The 17,322-nt window shown below is 43.6% G+C and overlaps 1 protein-coding gene across 3 annotated transcripts in view; it reads right to left on the bottom strand.

Annotated features, from left to right (window-relative positions):
- The window catches only part of ZDHHC14 (zDHHC palmitoyltransferase 14), a 248,302-nt gene that overhangs the window by 102,711 nt on the left and 128,269 nt on the right, over positions 1-17,322 (bottom strand). For all 3 annotated transcript variants that reach the window (XM_074333749.1, XM_019749318.2, XM_019749308.2), the window contains exon 2: positions 10,163-10,323. In XM_074333749.1, the coding sequence (XP_074189850.1) occupies positions 10,163-10,323 (161 nt within the window). The remainder of the gene's footprint in view (positions 1-10,162; positions 10,324-17,322) is intronic.

Here is a 17,322-nt window from a genome sequence, read left to right as displayed (position 1 = left end):
CTCCAGTGTGGCCGGATCTGTTCCAGAGCCTACATTGCCCAATGCACCCTGCCAATTCTTGGATGAAGTGCCTTATCTTTGATGTCCCTCTAATACCTTACTGACTGACTCATTCCTTTGCTCAAAGGAGCTATTGTTTCGTCATCTTGCTTTACCCTCCCAAACACACCAGTTAAAGTAATAATGATAGTAATATTCCAGTGAGTCATTTAAACAGCTCACTAATTTTGCAACACCTACAGTTTATTTGATGAATTTACATGGGTGAGCTTGTAGCTTTGCATTCTAAAATTATTAACAGACTATGTCTTTCCTTCTAAATAGTTGAACAGGCTAAATAACCTCCTAAAGTATTTAGGCTTCCTGGATTTTCATGGTCAAGCAAAGGAGGAAGAAAGATTTATTTCTAGAATCACAGAAATGATAACGCTGAACTGGATCTTTTCACTCAGTGGGTGTATTGTACATGCAGTGAAATCAAGGTCCAGAGAAGTTAAAACACTTCTCAAGGTCATACAGCAAGTGGAAGAGCTGGGATTGAGGATGAGTCAATTTCACCACAGAGCCTGTGCACATAACCATATAGTTTACTGATCATAAAAACATATACGGACTTTGACATTGGTAAAGCACTATCTAAAGAGAAGGTATTTACTAATGCAGTTAGTATTAATAAGTAGTAATAAAGATGTCACTTACAGGTACTGCAGGGAGGTTATTACACGGAATGCTCACAGTAAATGTATCTGTAGTTTGCCAAATTCCTGAGACCGGAAGAGGAGAGGAAGCAGCTGCTGACCACTGGAGAGGGAGGTCACAGGTTCAGTCACCAGTCGTGGTGGTCACCGTGGGAAGGGGGAAAGCATCAAGGCTGTGCTTCTCAGCTTCCAGTGACCCACTGGTAGTCTTGTTTAAGATGCAGATTCTGATTCAGTAGGTGGGCTGGGGCCTGAGGTTCTGCTCTTCTAATAAGCTCCCAGGTGATGTTGATATGGCTCTTCCATGGACCTCACTTTTCGTAGCAAGGATAGGGATTTAGTTTCATAAGCAAAAAATGTCCAAGGGGAGATTTAGGACCTGGGAGTGGAGTTGGGACCCCAGGGCTGGAGTCCCAGGGCTGTCACTGATTAGCTCTGTATGAGCACTGATGGATTTGAACCTGTCACTTTCTGAGCCTCAGTTTACTAGTCTGTAAACTGAGGGAGTTGTCCAGGATGATCTCTATGACTGCTGGAATGTTCTGTGACTCAAGAGCACGGCAGCAGACCAGCACACCTGGTCAGAGAGCCCTTTTATTAGATCAAAAGTTTCTTTGTATCCACAGCTTTCTCAGTGCCCGGGGCTGGGTAAGACTGGGCCTTTAACATGCTCCAGACCACTGCTCTTTCCTTTGGCCGTATTCTTGAACCACGTGGTCTCAATTTTTCCACCCTTTTCATGCCACTGGATCCTTTATTTCCTCTCCTTGCAGCCTCTAGCTTTCCTTGCTCCCTCGCAGCTGACCTTTTCCTCACCCTGGTTATTTCATCATCCTTCCTTCTTTTGTGAGCTTGTGGATGAGGACTGATTATAATTATAGTACATTTCTTTTTTTTAAAGCAAGGCATGTCAACATTGCTCTATGCCATCATTTTGCTGATTTAACAAACTCTTTAAAGAATGTGACATTGGTGCAGTGAGAGAGTGAGACAGTGAGAGAGAGAGAGAGAGAGAGAGAGAGAGAGAGAGAGAGAGAGATTTTTCCACTTTTCTGAAATGAAGAGAGACCATTGCTTTTAAGGAGGAGTTCATCAGTTCTATAGAAAAGATTCCAATCTGTACATTCATACATATATGTAAGTGACATCTTCCACTATATTAAGAGAGACACCTGGTAGATTCAGGATGGGAAATATGGAGGTCACTAAAATACCTACATGGACTTAGGAATTTAGATTCCTAGGTTCAGTGCAGTGTGAGCACAAAAGTGTGATCTCATCAAGTTAAATAGTCCCCCTTGTCTCAATTTCTCTTCTTGAAAGGAGGAAATACCACTTGCCACCCACAGAGCTCTCTGGAGGACTGTGAACACAAGTCTGTAAAGGGCATCCATCAAAAGACAGGAGTTGTGGGTGGCTTTCTCCTCTCCAACCATCACACAGTGAACGTCCTAACCTCACAAACAAGTAAATACGTTTTCATCAGAAGCTGTCTTCAGTTCTGACACATGGCACATTCCCACAAGTGTGGATTTCTATAGGAAGAAGAAATTACATAGGCTTCAATGAAGTTCCTGGATGAAAAACACATCCTTTCAAATCATTTGGAAAAACAAAAATCTCCGGTTCCTTCCTTCCCTCAGAACTAGACCCTTCAAAATCTTGTGGTATTTCCCCAAATACCATAATTTTGAATTGTGACATCTGGTTTCCAGATCTCCCAGGCTGGGATCTTTTTTTTTTTTTTTTTTTTTTTTTTTTTAAAGACAATCAGGAATTCTGACTTTCTGAGCCACCACCCTGCGTCTGTGTGGGAGACTCACTGCCTATCCTTCCCTGGTATCAGTACATACTAGATGATTCTAGCATTTCCCCACAAACAAGGAATCTACTCTTTTTTATTCCTAGAATGCCAGTTTCTTTAAAAGCCTTTGTCTCTTCCCGAAGGTATTTCAGACATGGTGGGATGCCCTCACTCCCCACTTTCCTTAGCTCCTTCACAAGCATCACAGGATATCTAGACATCTGAGAGATTCCCACTGGACAAAAGGCGCCTATATCTTCAGGCGGCTCCAGGAGAGGTGCCAGATTGTCTGGAGTTTCCATGCAGTTCTTCCTTCTCCACCCACTTGGGCCCAGGATTGGAGAACCAGGCCCTCTAGCCACGGCGTGCTGGGCCCGGCTCTCTATTTCTAAGCCGTGGATGTGCCGGGGAGAGGCAGCTGGTGGGACAGGAGAGTGGGAGGGCTGTGTGATGCTGTCATCCGGTGGGAGACAGAACACACAGGAAGCGCTACCTGCTCCAGCAGGCCCAGGAATCTCCCCCTCGGGGCCTGGCTCCCCAAGGCAACTAGATGGTGGGCAGTACCATGCAGGGGGTAAGCGCCCGGGTGTGACGGCAGATGGACCTGCACAGACTCCCAGCTCTGGCCAAATGGCCTTTGGCAAATCACTTTCCTTTCTGAGCACTGGCTTTCTCATAAATAAAACAGAAACATTTACGGTGACTAAATATCATTGAGTGGCTGTTGTGGGTATTAAATGAGATCATCATGGGAAGACCTTAGCATGATGCCTGGCACAAGAGAAGCACTTAATGAAAAAATAGCTATTAATATTCTTCTACCTGTTCACAGCAGACCAATAAACCAATTACTTTACAGGAAAAGCACAGGGAATATTTTATTTTAATGGACACAGGTAAATGCTTAAGCTGGTGCCTGGACGAGAAAGTCTGAAAGCTAATGAAGTGGCATCACAATAATTCTGAAAAGAACAGGGCAGAAAGCGGCAGGGGAGAGAGAACGGTAAAGGTGGGGGGGCATCCCGCCCAGGTGGGTATGATGCAGGTCTGAACAGTCTGCTGGGCCCTCAAAGAACACACACGAGATGCTGAAATGACCATGGCAAACAAAAGTTACATAAAGGATAAATTGTGGCAATTTTGTAGGAGAGTAGGGGGATGCAAAGAAGAATTGGGGGAAATGTTGCCTTCTGAAAAGAAAACTGCCAAATTTGATCAAATTAACCACCTATGATGCCTGCCACTTTTGTTTTCTTTGTCAGTATATTCAGCAGCGTGGACAGCTCGTGTACAGTACACAAAGTGACTAGAAAGTGTATGGAAGATTTAATCACAGATTAATCACAAACAGTAGAATAATCATCAAGCAAAAAATAAGAAATCATCAAATCTTAAAGCAATTTTAGGGTGAATATTACCATTAGAAATAACCAGACCAAAAAGAAATCAATAATGGCTTTAAAAAATTTACACAGTAAAAATTAAATCATCAGGAAAAAAATTAGTCTTAGTAGAAATAATATTAATAATTCTATAAGGAAATTCATAATATCAGCTTTCATGCTATAAAAAAACCGATCAATAAAAAAAAACCTCAGTTATAAATTTTATGCAGAAGAAGAAATTACTGCAATAAAAATAATTTTAGTAAAACAAAAATGGAAATGGGGAAAAAACTGGAAACAGCTTAGCTTTGCAGTAGAGAAAATTGATTAAGGTCCTAAATTGGCTTAATAGTGAAAGTATTTCTCTTAACAAAAACCCAGGCATGCTGTTAAAACTCCAATTATAATGTTTCTACTCTTAAACACAGAAGCTGTCTTTGGGGAAAAACCTCTAGCAAGGCAACCTGGTGGTGAAAGCATCCTGTTTCCATGGAACTCTAGGCAGGCCCTGTGCGCTCTGGGATGGTGCAGAACTGGGCTGCTGCCAGGCCCAGAGCTTCTGCAGGGTCGGGAAGCTGCTATGCCGTGCCTCCTAACCATCTCCTCCAGAGGAGATTCAGTCCAAGGACTCATTTAGGAAACAATGGAAGATACACTTTAGTCTTAGAAGCAGTGATTGGTTCTGTGTACTATAAGAAAAATTGTTGGATGAGAGCATGACCAAAAGAGTGGGGTTAGGGAATGAGAGAGGGAGAAGCAGGAGGAGGAAGGGAAAGAGGCGGAGAGGGAGAGGAGAGAGGGAGGGAACAAGATGGAGGGAGACAGCCGAGACAGAAGGCAGACACATACGTGCCCACTGGGCCTAACAGAGTGGGACTCCAGCGAGCCAAAGAAAGGTGCAGAGTGGAGGCAGCAACAATGCTTCAGATTCTGCCATGGCACGGGTGACTTTTCTAAAGACCACCCAACTTCTTTTGATCTGATTCCACACTCGCCAAGCATCTGTTAGATCACTTATTGGTATGGGGGGACCTTGACGTGGGGGAGAGTTTTCTAAGGGACTAGCCTTGTTTCTGGAGCCAAGCAGGCAGGCAAGTTGCATTGCAGCCTGTGGTTGACTTCCCTGCCTTGGCCCCCTCAGGACTGTTGAGGGGCTGGGGACATAAGTGGAGGTGGGAACATAAGTGGAGGTAACCGCCCCTCCCTCCTTTTCCGTTTTGATGCCTAGAAAGATCTATCCCTAATTGAAACGAAATGCTTTGGTTCCAAATCAGTTGCTTAGTATCTGATGGTCCCTGAACAAACTGAAAAAATTGAGTTTCTGAAACTGTAAAGCTCCCAACCTGACTCCGGCAACCCACTGCGAGACCTCCCTGGGCCCCTGCTGCGGCTCTTTGCTGTCTTTTTAGCTGCTACGTAAGTTACTGGGAAAGTTCTTTCAGAAAAAGAAGAGTAAGGCATTTCAAGAGACTTGTAACAGACTCTGAGACACACGGCCTCCTGCTCACCACCTACTCCTCCCCAGGAAGCTGAAGGGGGGGAAGCTGATCAGATTCTTGGCAAACCTTCAACGAATTACTCAGATGGCTGGTTTCAAGTGGCTCCTAGGAGCTTCTAGAAGGAGAGGTATACTACGGATAATTAGAATTAATAACCCTCATAATAAAAAGTTCCCACATCTCATTTTCACCTTTCCTTCTTTACTAGGTTGTACTAAATAAATGTGCTAAGATTTCATTGGGACACAATCTTCTTTTCCACAGCCAAGTAACATATGGGAGGAATCCTTATGGAGTATGAGACCCACGAGGTACCAGCACGGCCGTTTATTCCTATCACGTTTCAGGTCCCTTTTTATGAGAATCTATGTTTGTAGAAGGTGAAGAGAGAAATGGGTGGGAAAAGAGGAGAATTTCTCTTCAAAAAATACTACCATTCACTGAGCTTAACCCTGACAGGAATCTTACAGGATCTGTGTCATTATTCCCAGTTACAGATGAGAATGAGGAGGCACGCTCTTTAGAAAGTAGCCGAAAGTCACACGGCTGGAGACTGGGAGAAACCCTTTTCCTTCTTTTTCTGCCCTATCTCCCTCTTCTCTCCTCCTTTATTTTATTTATTTATTTTTCAATTAAAGTTTATTGGGGTGACAATGGTTAGTAAAGTTACATAAGTTTCAGGTGTACAATTCTGTAATTCATCATCTATAAATCCCATTGTGTGTTCACCACCCAGAGTCAGTTGTCCTTCCATCACCATATATTTGATCTCCTCCTTTATTTTTGAGTTTATTGGGGTATAGCTTACATACCACAAGTTATCCATGGTAAGCGTACAATAGGCTAATTTTTAGTAAATTTATTAGATTGTGCAACCAGTACCACAGTCTTAACTTTAGACCCTTTTCATTACTCGAAAAAGTTCTCCCATGTCTCCGTGTGTCCATCCTTTGCTCCTATCCCCAGCCTGGGCATCCACTGATCTGCATTCTGTCACTTAAGATTTGTCTTTTCTGGGCATTTCATATAAACAGAATCACACATTGTATGGTCTTCTGATCTGGCTTCCTTCACTTTCATCATGGTTTTAAGGTTCACCCATGTTGTAGCGTATGTCAACACTTCGCTCTTTCTTTATGGCTTAACAGTATTCCACGTGTGGATATGCCATACTTTGTTCTTCAGCTTGCCCACTGGTGAACATGTGGGTGTCTCCCGTTTCTGGCTGTTAGGCATAATGCAAATACAAGGACATATGTTTGCATCTCTTTTGCATATGTACCTAGGAGGCGAATTGCTGGGTCATATGGTACCTCTATGTTGAACTTCTTGTGGAATTTTGAGGAAGCTGTTTCCCAAAGTGGCTGCAACGTTTTCCATTCCTGCTAGTAATACATGAGCGTTCCCATTTCTCCACATCCTCACCATCGTTTATTATTGTCAGTCTCTTTGATGAGAGCCACTCTCATGGGTGTGAAGTGGTACTTCATTGTGGTTTTGATTTGCATTTCCCTAATAACCAATGATGGTGAGCATCTTTTCATGTGCTTATTGGCCATTCAGGTATCTTCTCTGGTAAAATGTTATGTTTAAATCTTTTACCCATTTTTAGATGAGTTGTTGTGTTATTATTCAATTGTAAGAGATCTTTATGTATTCTAGATATAAGAACAGGATACTTTATCAGATATATGATTTGCAAATATTTTTCTCCCAGTCTATGCTTTTCATTTTCTTTCTCTTAATGGTGTGTTTTGATTTTCATTTTCTTAACGGTGTGTTTGAAGGACCCAAGTTTTAAATCAATAATTTTTTTCTCTTACAGATCATGCATATCTAAGAACAGTTTGCCTAACCCAAGGTCACGAAAGTTTTCCCCAGCAGTTTGATCATTTTAGCTCTTATATTTAGGTCTCTTACCCATTTTGAATTAACTTTTGAATTCATCTTTTTACATATGGACAGCAAATTTCTTTACTTGTTATGGGTTTCTTCAGGTTTTCTATTTCTTCTTTAGTCTTTTTTTTTTTTTTTTCTTTTTTTTTTTTTGTATTTGTAGCTTTCTAAGAATTTGTTCATTCATTTTAAGGTGTCTAATTTGTGGCATAAAGTTCAAATCCTTTTTAAACTTCTGTAGGGTGAATGGTGACGCCCCTGCTTTCATTCCTGATTTGGGTCATTTGTATATTCTCTCTCCTTGGGCAGGGAGGGGATGGTATGGTGAAAGGTTTGTCAGTTGTGTTGATCTTTTCAAAGAATTGACTTTTGGTCTCACCGATTTTCTGTCGTTTTCTGTATTCTACTTCACTAATTTCCACTCTTATCTTTAATACCTCCTTCTAGGGCTGGCTTTGTTTTTTCTTCTCTAATTCCTTGAGGTGAAAGTTTCAGTCACTGTTTTCTTCTATACTCCACTCCAAATCAAGTCAGCCCCTCAGACAGGGAGGCTGCTGGTCTTCAGGGCTTTTCCTGTCCAGGTAGAATTTCCTCACCTTCAGAATTTAGGGTGGGGGTTGGAGCAGACTCCGGTGAGAATGCCACAGACACCCATTATTCTTACCCGAAGTTCAATAGTTTTTCCCCCAATAACTGCTCCCCAAAATAGTCGGATTCCATAGCCATGCAATGACCGTTTCTGACTATTTTGTCTAGTTTTGTCATTACCTTTTTGGGGAGAGGATGTGTTGAGCTAGTCATTTCTGCCACACCAAAGTCCTGTCTCTAAAGCCCCTCTTCTCTCCTTCACAGGAAATGAAATTTGGTTTCATTCTTTACCCCATTTAGTTCTCTCACAGAATCGATGTCTCTGGGGACATGAGGGCAGAGCTGGTTTTAAAAAAATACTTATGGTGAAAAATACTACTCTGAGGTTATCAATTTTAAGCAAAAAAAAAATAAATAAATAAATACACTTTAGTGAATCATTCAACTTCCTCAGTATTAACAACGATGAATAGGAACGGTGCTCACCGAATCTGCATATATAGAGAGAACTCCAGAGATACGCGTCACCATCCTTGTAAAAAGGGCAGAAAACCGGTTTCTACTCCTGCTGATTTGGCAGATGCTCCTCACAGTACCGTGTTTGCCCGAAAATAAAACCGGGTCTTATGTTAATTTTTGCTCCAAAAGACGCATTAGGGCTTATGTTCAGGGGATGTGATCCTGAAAAATCATGCTAGGGCTTATTTTCCAGTTAGGTCTTATTTTCGGGGAAACACAGTAACTGGGAGGTAGGGACCAAAAAGAGGGTCAGCAGGAAAACAAGTAAGGACCAGGGTGGGGAGCGGGGCTCCGTGCGCACTCCTCACGTAGAGGATTTTCAAGCTACGTGCTAATGTGATGTGGGCATAGACTAAGCAGTTTCTAGAGGCCCAGTTCTATGTCTTGAAGGAAACTGAGCCTGACGTCCCTCTCTCCCCTCTGACATGACAACCTGGAAGGAACGAGGGCTGAAACCCAGGAGACCTGAGTTTGAGGCTCTGGCTCTGCCACTTCCTCCCATTTAACCTCTTTGGGGCTTAGTTTCCTTATTTGTGAAATGGGTGAAATAATAAAGTCTTCCCCACAAACTTGCTTGGAAGTGAGCAAGTTCAACAATAGCCTTTATAAATTATTAATGTGCTATAAATGTAAGGCTTTAAATTATGAATTAATGCTCTGTCTTAAAATCCCAAGATGCAATGACTAAGAAAGAGACGGTCTCCCCACTGCTGATCTTCCTCCCCTGCCTCAGGACACAAAAAGGCTGCTGCTGAGCAGACTATCGACCATACCCTCCCACTATTGACTCCTTTACCACTTCCTTCCTGTGAGCCAGGGACAAATCATGGAGGCAGATGGCCAGGAGGACACAGCTGTGGGAATGGTAGACCAGATGGTCTCTCTAGCAAGACCCACACTTGCATCTCTTTACACTGTGGAAAGGGGGTTCTTTTGGCTGAGTGAGGCTGGGTAGAGCAGCCCAGAGAGTCAGAGGGCCATGGAGAGAACCATCTCTGTTAAATGATTTCTTATGTCTAAACCTTGCATTCACACTGAGTCACCACAGCCCCTCTGCCACTCCTGTCAAATTATCAGTGCACCACAGCAAAGCTACACATTCACAAGTGCAAACTTTTAAGAGCAAGAAAAAAGCTCTCTTTTTAAGTAGAAAACAAGGACTACAAAAGTTTGTTGTGTAAGGAATTAGGATTTGTTTTAATATCTTAATAAAGGAGACTGTGGTAAGCTTTTAATCCTAGGATTTCAATATCTAAGGAAAAATAAAGCTATTCATCTCAATATATATCACAAATATATATCTTCTTTATGCCATAATGAAGGAAATTCTGGATCCTAGGCTGAATAAACAAGACAGTGGTCTAAGATGTAACCTTTCTAGGTTTATGTTATATTATGGGAACTAGAGTTAGGCTACGTGATTATAAAAGGGAATAGAGAGCAGCCCCCAACAGCTACCTAACCTTCACAATGGAGGCTCCTTTTCAAAGCAGATTCAGACTCTTGGGTTTCATGGACACATCAGGAAACAGAGTTCAGTTGGCAGTGCCTTGGTTGATGCACCACCAGCCCGCCTCTAGTGCACCAGTCCCTCGGCCTTACCTCTGACCACATTACATCCCACCTCCTACTCAGGTCATCCTGCTGCCAAGAGAATGAAGACTTAGAGGACGCCTCCCGGTTACTGTCCAGCACCCTGCCCTCCTGCCCGGGCAGCTCAGCTGAGCACACGTGGGAAGCAACCAGAGGCCAGGGGCAGATCTTTAGGGTTACCTATTTGCCTTTCCAGGTCGGCGGCTTCATCAGGAGTGGCTCGAGGAAGGACTCCAGGGTCACTGAAGCTGGTGCGAAGCAAGGTCCCCATCACAAAGAAGAACAGAATGCCACCAACCACAGGGATGGCAGGGGTGATTTTCACTGCTAGATACGGGCAGCTGCCAGCAGGTTGGGAAGGGAGGAGAGGAGGGGAAAAAGAACAGAAAGACAATGTCAGTCATCAATAGTAAACAGCCTATGTTTTCCAAGAATTCAAAGGCTTCTTTGGAGAAGCAAAATTGACTTCCATTAAAAATTCACCTACGCTAAGTATTTACATTTGGGGTGGTCTACCATTCTCTCTGTGGACAATTTAGCCCTCCCGTCCCAGCCACAAGCCAGGCTTTCTGCTCCCACAGTACTGCCCGGGAAAGGCCAAAGAATGAAAACAAGGCTGCTTGTACAATCAATTAAGGTGTACAGAGCTTGTACGCTTCGCACTGTAGACACAGCTCGTGAATCTATATAACCCTGTCACCCTTCCTTGGAATTGCATGATATGAAAAGATACCAACTTAGAACCGTCTTTCTCAGATTCAGCCTTTCCTCTCCGGGTCAAACAACTTTGAGCATAAAATGCTGAGGACCACAGATCCCCCTTCAAAAAGCAAGAACATATTTGTCAATATTTCGGAGCTAATCTATCCAAAAGAGGTTAATGAGCTATGGAAATGAACTTGCAGTTTCTCAAGAAGATTACAGAGATTTAGGCAGCTGGGATATAACAATCTCATGCTCTTCCAGAAGGCATCTGAGCTACCATTGATGGACATGGCCCAACTCATGCCATGGAACCCTTTCACTGTCCTTATTCCCATCAGCTGACATGCAGCTGGGATTGTGGTGAGTCAGGGAGAGGCGTCCTTGGGAAAGTCTATGCCAGTGGGCTCTGGGGACCCAGGAGCCATGGCAGCTTGAAGCACCACGCCCTGGCCACTGTCATTGCTCGTAACTCCACAGAGGTGGCAGAGTGGGCATTAGCTCAACACTTGGAGCTCAGTGAAGGACAGAATCTACAATGACTGCTCAATCCATTGTTACCACATCCCATAACATCATGGGCGCCAGGAACACGACACGGAATCACAGAACTGTAACTTCTAGAGGGCAAAGAGCCACCTCCTCAGGTGATACTCTCCCAGACACCGAGGACAAAAGAGAGGGAGCTGGAGAAGAAATGATTAGACCGGCACCCCGTTCCTGCACGGTGTTTGCAGGGGAGGTGATGAGGCCCCTTATGGGATGGCAAGGAGCCGTTGGCAAGAGTCCAGGCCTCGAGGACCCCAGGCCGTGACCCCCTTTGCTGAGGCCAGAAACAAGCTAGAGCACCAGGTCTTCAAGAGGCACACGACGCGGACTTGTGGAGTTGGTCACTGTAAACTCAAGACCAAAGGCCTTTCTTGAATTCCCCTTTCTGCAGAAACCCAGAGACTCCCCAACAAGGTGAAGAAGGCGGAGAAGTGACCCCAAACATGACTAGGTGGGATTTCCTGCCAGGCAGCTGATCTCCAAGAGAATCATATGATTTAAAGACAAAAATATATGACATTTCTAATGTCTCATCTCTCTCACACCAAGCTCCCTGCAGACACTGAACAAGACAAACAACAAAAACAGTATCATGTGACACTTCAGCTGAACTACCAGTTGTGACTTCTTCTCTGCGCAGGATTCATGGGAGGCCATAAAAACTGTTGTCATTTCTGCATCAATATGACCCCAACCAAACTCCCAGACACTTAGAGCCGTTTTAACATCCTCAGAGATTCTTATAGGAAAGTGAATTTGGCAAAGAGAGCAAGAAGATATAAAGAACTTGTTGTGGAAAAAAAGGAACATAAGAGTGTCTAACCTAAAGAAATGCCCTTTATGAAAGGCATTGAATTACAAAAAGGATGTCTTAAATCCATCTGACTTTGCTCTGTGTAAGAAAGTGTCATTCCTCTTCCTCAAGTGTTTTCAGGCAAATACTAACAATTTAGTGGGCTTTCAGTTTTTCTGAAACATTTGATTTTATGATTTTAGGTCCTAAAAAGCTTCAAGTCAAATAAACAAACATTTAAGAAACTGGAGATGCCACAATCTGGCAAATAGCACTTAGTGTATAGTCCTGGATTTATAAAGGTAGTATTTTTCTGCAGTGGAGATCTACTAGTCCTGACAATTACAGAGATCACAGAGACAATGCAATGTGGTTTAAGTTATTTGCGCTTGAGTGCCTGTTAAGTTTTTCAGACCTGTCCAGGAATAGAGGAAGAGGAAGAGTCTAGTTCAAAAGTGAACGCCTACTACCAGCCAGGGTTGCTTCTAACTGTGTGACTGCTGGTTGCCCAACATGGAAGAATCATGCATGAATCTGAAATATAACTTTTCGGTCTCCCTTTTGAACCTGCTCCTGCTCCTGCCACGGCGTGAAAACTCAGGTGGGTCCCAGGACTTTCCTGGTCATGAGATGTAGATAACAGGAAATCCTTCAGTCACTTTAAGTAGCAAACTGTCTTTATTTAGGTAACTAAACGTGTAACAATCCCAGTTAATAGTGCAAACTTCTATTCTAACTCAATTTTGAGTTAAACCTCCTCCACTTCCCCAGCTGGCCAAGTGCAGTTTCTGGCCCTCCGTGGCTGAAGGGTAGGAAGGGTGGCCGGGAAGCGCTGGTTGGAAGAGCTGTGTCCTACTCTCTGGGTCTACCAGATGTTTCAATCTGGTTCTCTTGAGTCTGTGAGCTCTTCAGAACCCCGCATGGGAACCCAAGTGCATGGACTTGGGTCCTGTGGACACCACCACCCTTCTCTTTTCTTATGTAGAGAACGGGTAGCCCAGGGTCCGTCCTCCCATCTCGCTTTGCCCCCATTCCCGTCCTCTCGCCAACCACACAGAGTACTGCACTGAATTCCTCGACTCTGGGTTTCTGTCACCTGGGGGACAGCTGGGATAGCCATCTCAGCCCTCTGCCTGCCACAGGCTCCCTTTCAATCTGCCCTAACCGTGCCGCCAGATCTATGACACATGTCTGCTCAAAAGTCTGCCACAATTCCCCTTTTCCTGCCAAAGTAAGTTCAAGCTTCTTGTCTGGCATTCATATCCCATTGCATGTACTGGTCTCAGGTCTCTCCTTCTCATCCTCCGTCACTCTCCCCTGGTCACACATGTGAGGACCGCTACCCTGACCCCTCAGCCTTCCCAAATAGGCCCCTACTCATCCAGCCCTTTGCATCTGGAAAGCCCTCATGCCCATCTCAGCTCGTTAAAGATTCCCCAGGTTTCAAGTTCCTATCGAGACTGCATGGAAAGTTATTCCTGGCTCACCCCCAAGCAGAAGTGATGGCTTCTTTCTTTGAACCCCCATAACATTTTTGTTTGCTCCTCCCTGTGGTACTTCTGTCTGTTTGTGGACATGCCTCAGGGAACCCACTGGATTGGAGTCCTGCAGGGTGAGACTGAGCGTTGTCTAGCTTTGTGTCCTCCACAGCACCTAGCACAATGCATCATACATGGGAGGTATCTGGGAAACACTTGTTGAATAACTGAATGAATGGGGCCCATTGACTGAACTTGACTGCAACACAGAAATGAGCAGGAAATTCAAATCAGCCATAACCTCAACAATGCACCTTGTGTCTAAAACTCGCTTCTCTATCTTCTAAGCTTGCTCGCTCCTATCACTTCCTCCCCACAAGTGCTAAGGACATGTCATGTCCAAGAGGCTTCCCGAGCTCGGAGGAGTGGATTCTCGTTAGTTCACGGAGTTGAGTGTGCAACGTGAACACATTCCGTAAGCACTGACTAGAACCCCGAATCCCTCCATGCTCTAAAGTTCTAGCCTTATATTGGTACCGCTTCGTACAATACGAGGTGCTTTGTGACGGTCCCCTGTCCTACCTGCTTCTGTGTGACAAAGAACCATGTTAATTTCTCTTCAAAATCTTAAACAACGCTCTGAATCAAAGCAGCAGAGTTCACGCCCCTAAGCAGACTAAGAGACCAGTGCTACACACACACCTTCAAGCTGCTGCTCAGAAAAAGCCGAGAACACCCACAGTCCTTCCGGGAAAGACAAGGCAGGAAGCAGACCCTGCTCATGACAGATCGTGAGACCTCTGGAAGGAGGCGAGACTAGTGTAAAATCTCACTCAACACACAGCCATCGGCAGGGCTTAGCAGCTCAAGTACCTCGAGAAGCAAAAATAATTCTTAGCCCGAGTTCAGACAACTTGAAAATGGCTCCTTCACATGCCTGAGCAACTGTGGCTGGGATCCCCAATTCTGAGCGCCATCTGTGATGAGGAAGAGTCCTTCCCCCAAGGGTCTGGATTTGATACAAGATGACGAGGCAGCTGCCAAAGCTATAAACACCAAATGGAGTCCTCTTTCGGTCAGAAGAACTGTGACCTACATACAGTCCAGGGCTGTGTGGAAAACAGGCTACCAGAGTCTTCGTCTTCATAAAGCTCAATGGGAAAGTGACAGGAGGAATAAAAATCTGAAAGCATGCATTTTCATAACATAAAAGAAATGAGCTATTTCAGCACCAGACCAAACAAATGCTAACATGATGGAAAGACTTTACAACGCTTCACACACATCAGTGTGAGCTGTTTGACTTTCGATACAATGACTGAATGCCTATTACAAACTGTTAACTCATTGTACATTCGAGGGAAAGAAGTCCGTTCCCAGGTAGTAAGTAGAAAATGTAGCACTGCCAAAGATTAGAAGGAATTTTTTTCAGTTCTAATAGCAATCTTCTCACACCTTTGGTAAAAATAATTATTTGTGTTTTGCTTTTTACCCATGAAGGGCGGAACTGCTTTCTGGGTGCTATATTATCTGACACCATGCAATTAGTGTGTTTTGCCATTAATTATGACAAAATTATTTTACCATCAAACAGATACTGACACCCAGAACCAATACTGTCATTAATTGTGCATTCATTTTTAGACACTGACTGGCTCACATGTTGTAATTTGAAATAAAACTGATGACTTGGGCAAAAGTCCTGGGACTAAATTAATTTCTTAAACATTTCAGATAGGAAACCTGGATTTTATTATCGGGTAGCTAGGTCTCTGTTTTTCCACAGGACATTCGTTGGGGGAAGATTAACTTTACGTAACAACAAAAACAAAACAATATTAATAAGATGTAGCAGAGACATTAAAACCAACTGGCCATTGGACCAAAAAGTGGAGAACCCTTTTCCATATCAAAACAATTTGAGTCATCTGTTACTATTTTGCCTGCAAATGGATGCACATAGAAAAATAAGTCCTGTTAATTGTAGCTCGTGACCCATGACAACAACGTGGTTTATGTTTGATATTTTTGTTCCATCCTGTACATTCTGTTCTATTCTGAAAGCATAAGCATGAGAATACTATTCTTTACACACCAAAATGAAGTACACAATTGAAGTTTATATAGGACAGGTAAGGGGCCTTGCTTCATTGACGCTGTACTCGAAGAGGGTTTCTATGCTTCAGAAACCACAGCGTTAACCTATTATTTCAAATTTCAGAGTTGATTACAATGCATGTCCATAATAAACAGTTAAGGCAAATGATCATAAAATGAAATAATCTGAGCCAATGACTCACATGTCTGAAATAATAACAGAGTAGCTTTGTGAAGAATGGACGTTGTAAGAGTTGCCATAAAAATGATCTTTTTCCTTTTCATATGAGCCTCTGTAAAATAAATGTAGTTTTCATTTATAGGCAGGGACATAAACACCATTACTCTTATGATTTGTTCCTTAATCACATACTTAGAAATGTACCATTACAGGGGAAAGATAAGCACATTACTCGGAGACAAATAGAGGAAAGAGTAGATTCAGAAATAACAACCACTCACAACTCTAGAACAGGGAAGCAACAAAGAGATGATTTCATCAAACTCTCAAGAGTGCCATCCCCTCTGCATCTGCAAAGTCCCTTCTTACTACTTGCACATAATGATGAATCTACCAATATTATACGGAAAGAGGGAATTTAAATAAATAGATCCAGGGACCAAAGGGGGAAAATATAACAAGAGAAAACTGGGAGAAACAAAACTCAAGCCCGGAGAGAACGGATGAGTGACAGTAGAACCCCAAATATAAATCTGCAGACTAGAAAGATAACTCACCACATCATCAAAAGCTCCCCAGGCTCATCTGTCTACTTTCATGGTAGCTTTCAGGCTCCCTAAGGGAAGGAGGCAGGAGAAGCGCGCCCCAGGCCGGGGAGGGGCAATCCTCAGAGTGGCGTCTCCCTGCAGGGATGCCCAGCTAGATGCCACAATAGGGGCATCTCCAAACACAGCACAGCCCTGCCTGCAGCCTGCAGAGCTCCTCCCATGTGACAGAGTCGGTGTCTTTATTGTTAACTTGCGGTCCCCAGACCACCCAGATAGGTCCAGTTACAGACACAGAACCTGGGAATCTGTAGCCTAAAAATACAGGCTTCAAATCACAGTGCGTAAACAGCCCAATAAACCTGTCTGCTATTGAGAATGTGCAAGGATTGCTGGGAAAACTGCGATGTTTCAAAGGTTTCGCCAAGTGATTTCGAGTTTGCTTTAAAATTCCAGGAAGCCAAAGGCTTCTCGCTAGTGTGTGAACCACTGGAGGAAAACCAGCATTCCTCTGCCCTCAAACTAGCTCTTTAATGACCTAACATGATTACTGAGACATGGCAACCATACTTCGCAGATTTTCCATTCGTGTCTTGACCAAATGGTTGTGTCATTTTCAGATGGTGTATGGCCACTGAACTATCTGGCCACAGTAACCATCATCTCGCTTTTCTTGCTGAACCCTTTAAGAATTTGGCAGAACAAGAGAGGTCCTCGTGGAAAGTTCCCTGCCTCAGGGCATGCTGGGAGTGTGTGTTAGGGGAGGCCTTCATCCGGAAGAGACTCCGGATTTGCTCTGGCCCTAAACCTCAGAATTCTAAGGTGGGGTTGCCTCCGACCCTGTCTTGCATTTGAATGGGTGTCCACTCCCATTTGGGCAACTCTGTATAGGAAAGTCTTAGCAGACCTTTGGTTCTATTCATAATTCTGTATTTCATCAAATCTAAGGTACCAACATTTTAAGATGTATCATTATGGAAAAATGTGCCAAACAA

This window comes from Rhinolophus sinicus, linkage group LG05 (genome assembly GCF_036562045.2).
Source record: "Rhinolophus sinicus isolate RSC01 linkage group LG05, ASM3656204v1, whole genome shotgun sequence".
Lineage (NCBI taxonomy): Eukaryota > Metazoa > Chordata > Mammalia > Chiroptera > Rhinolophidae > Rhinolophus > Rhinolophus sinicus.
Note: the sequence above shows the minus strand (reverse complement) of the source record. Positions and strands in the feature narration are given on the sequence as shown.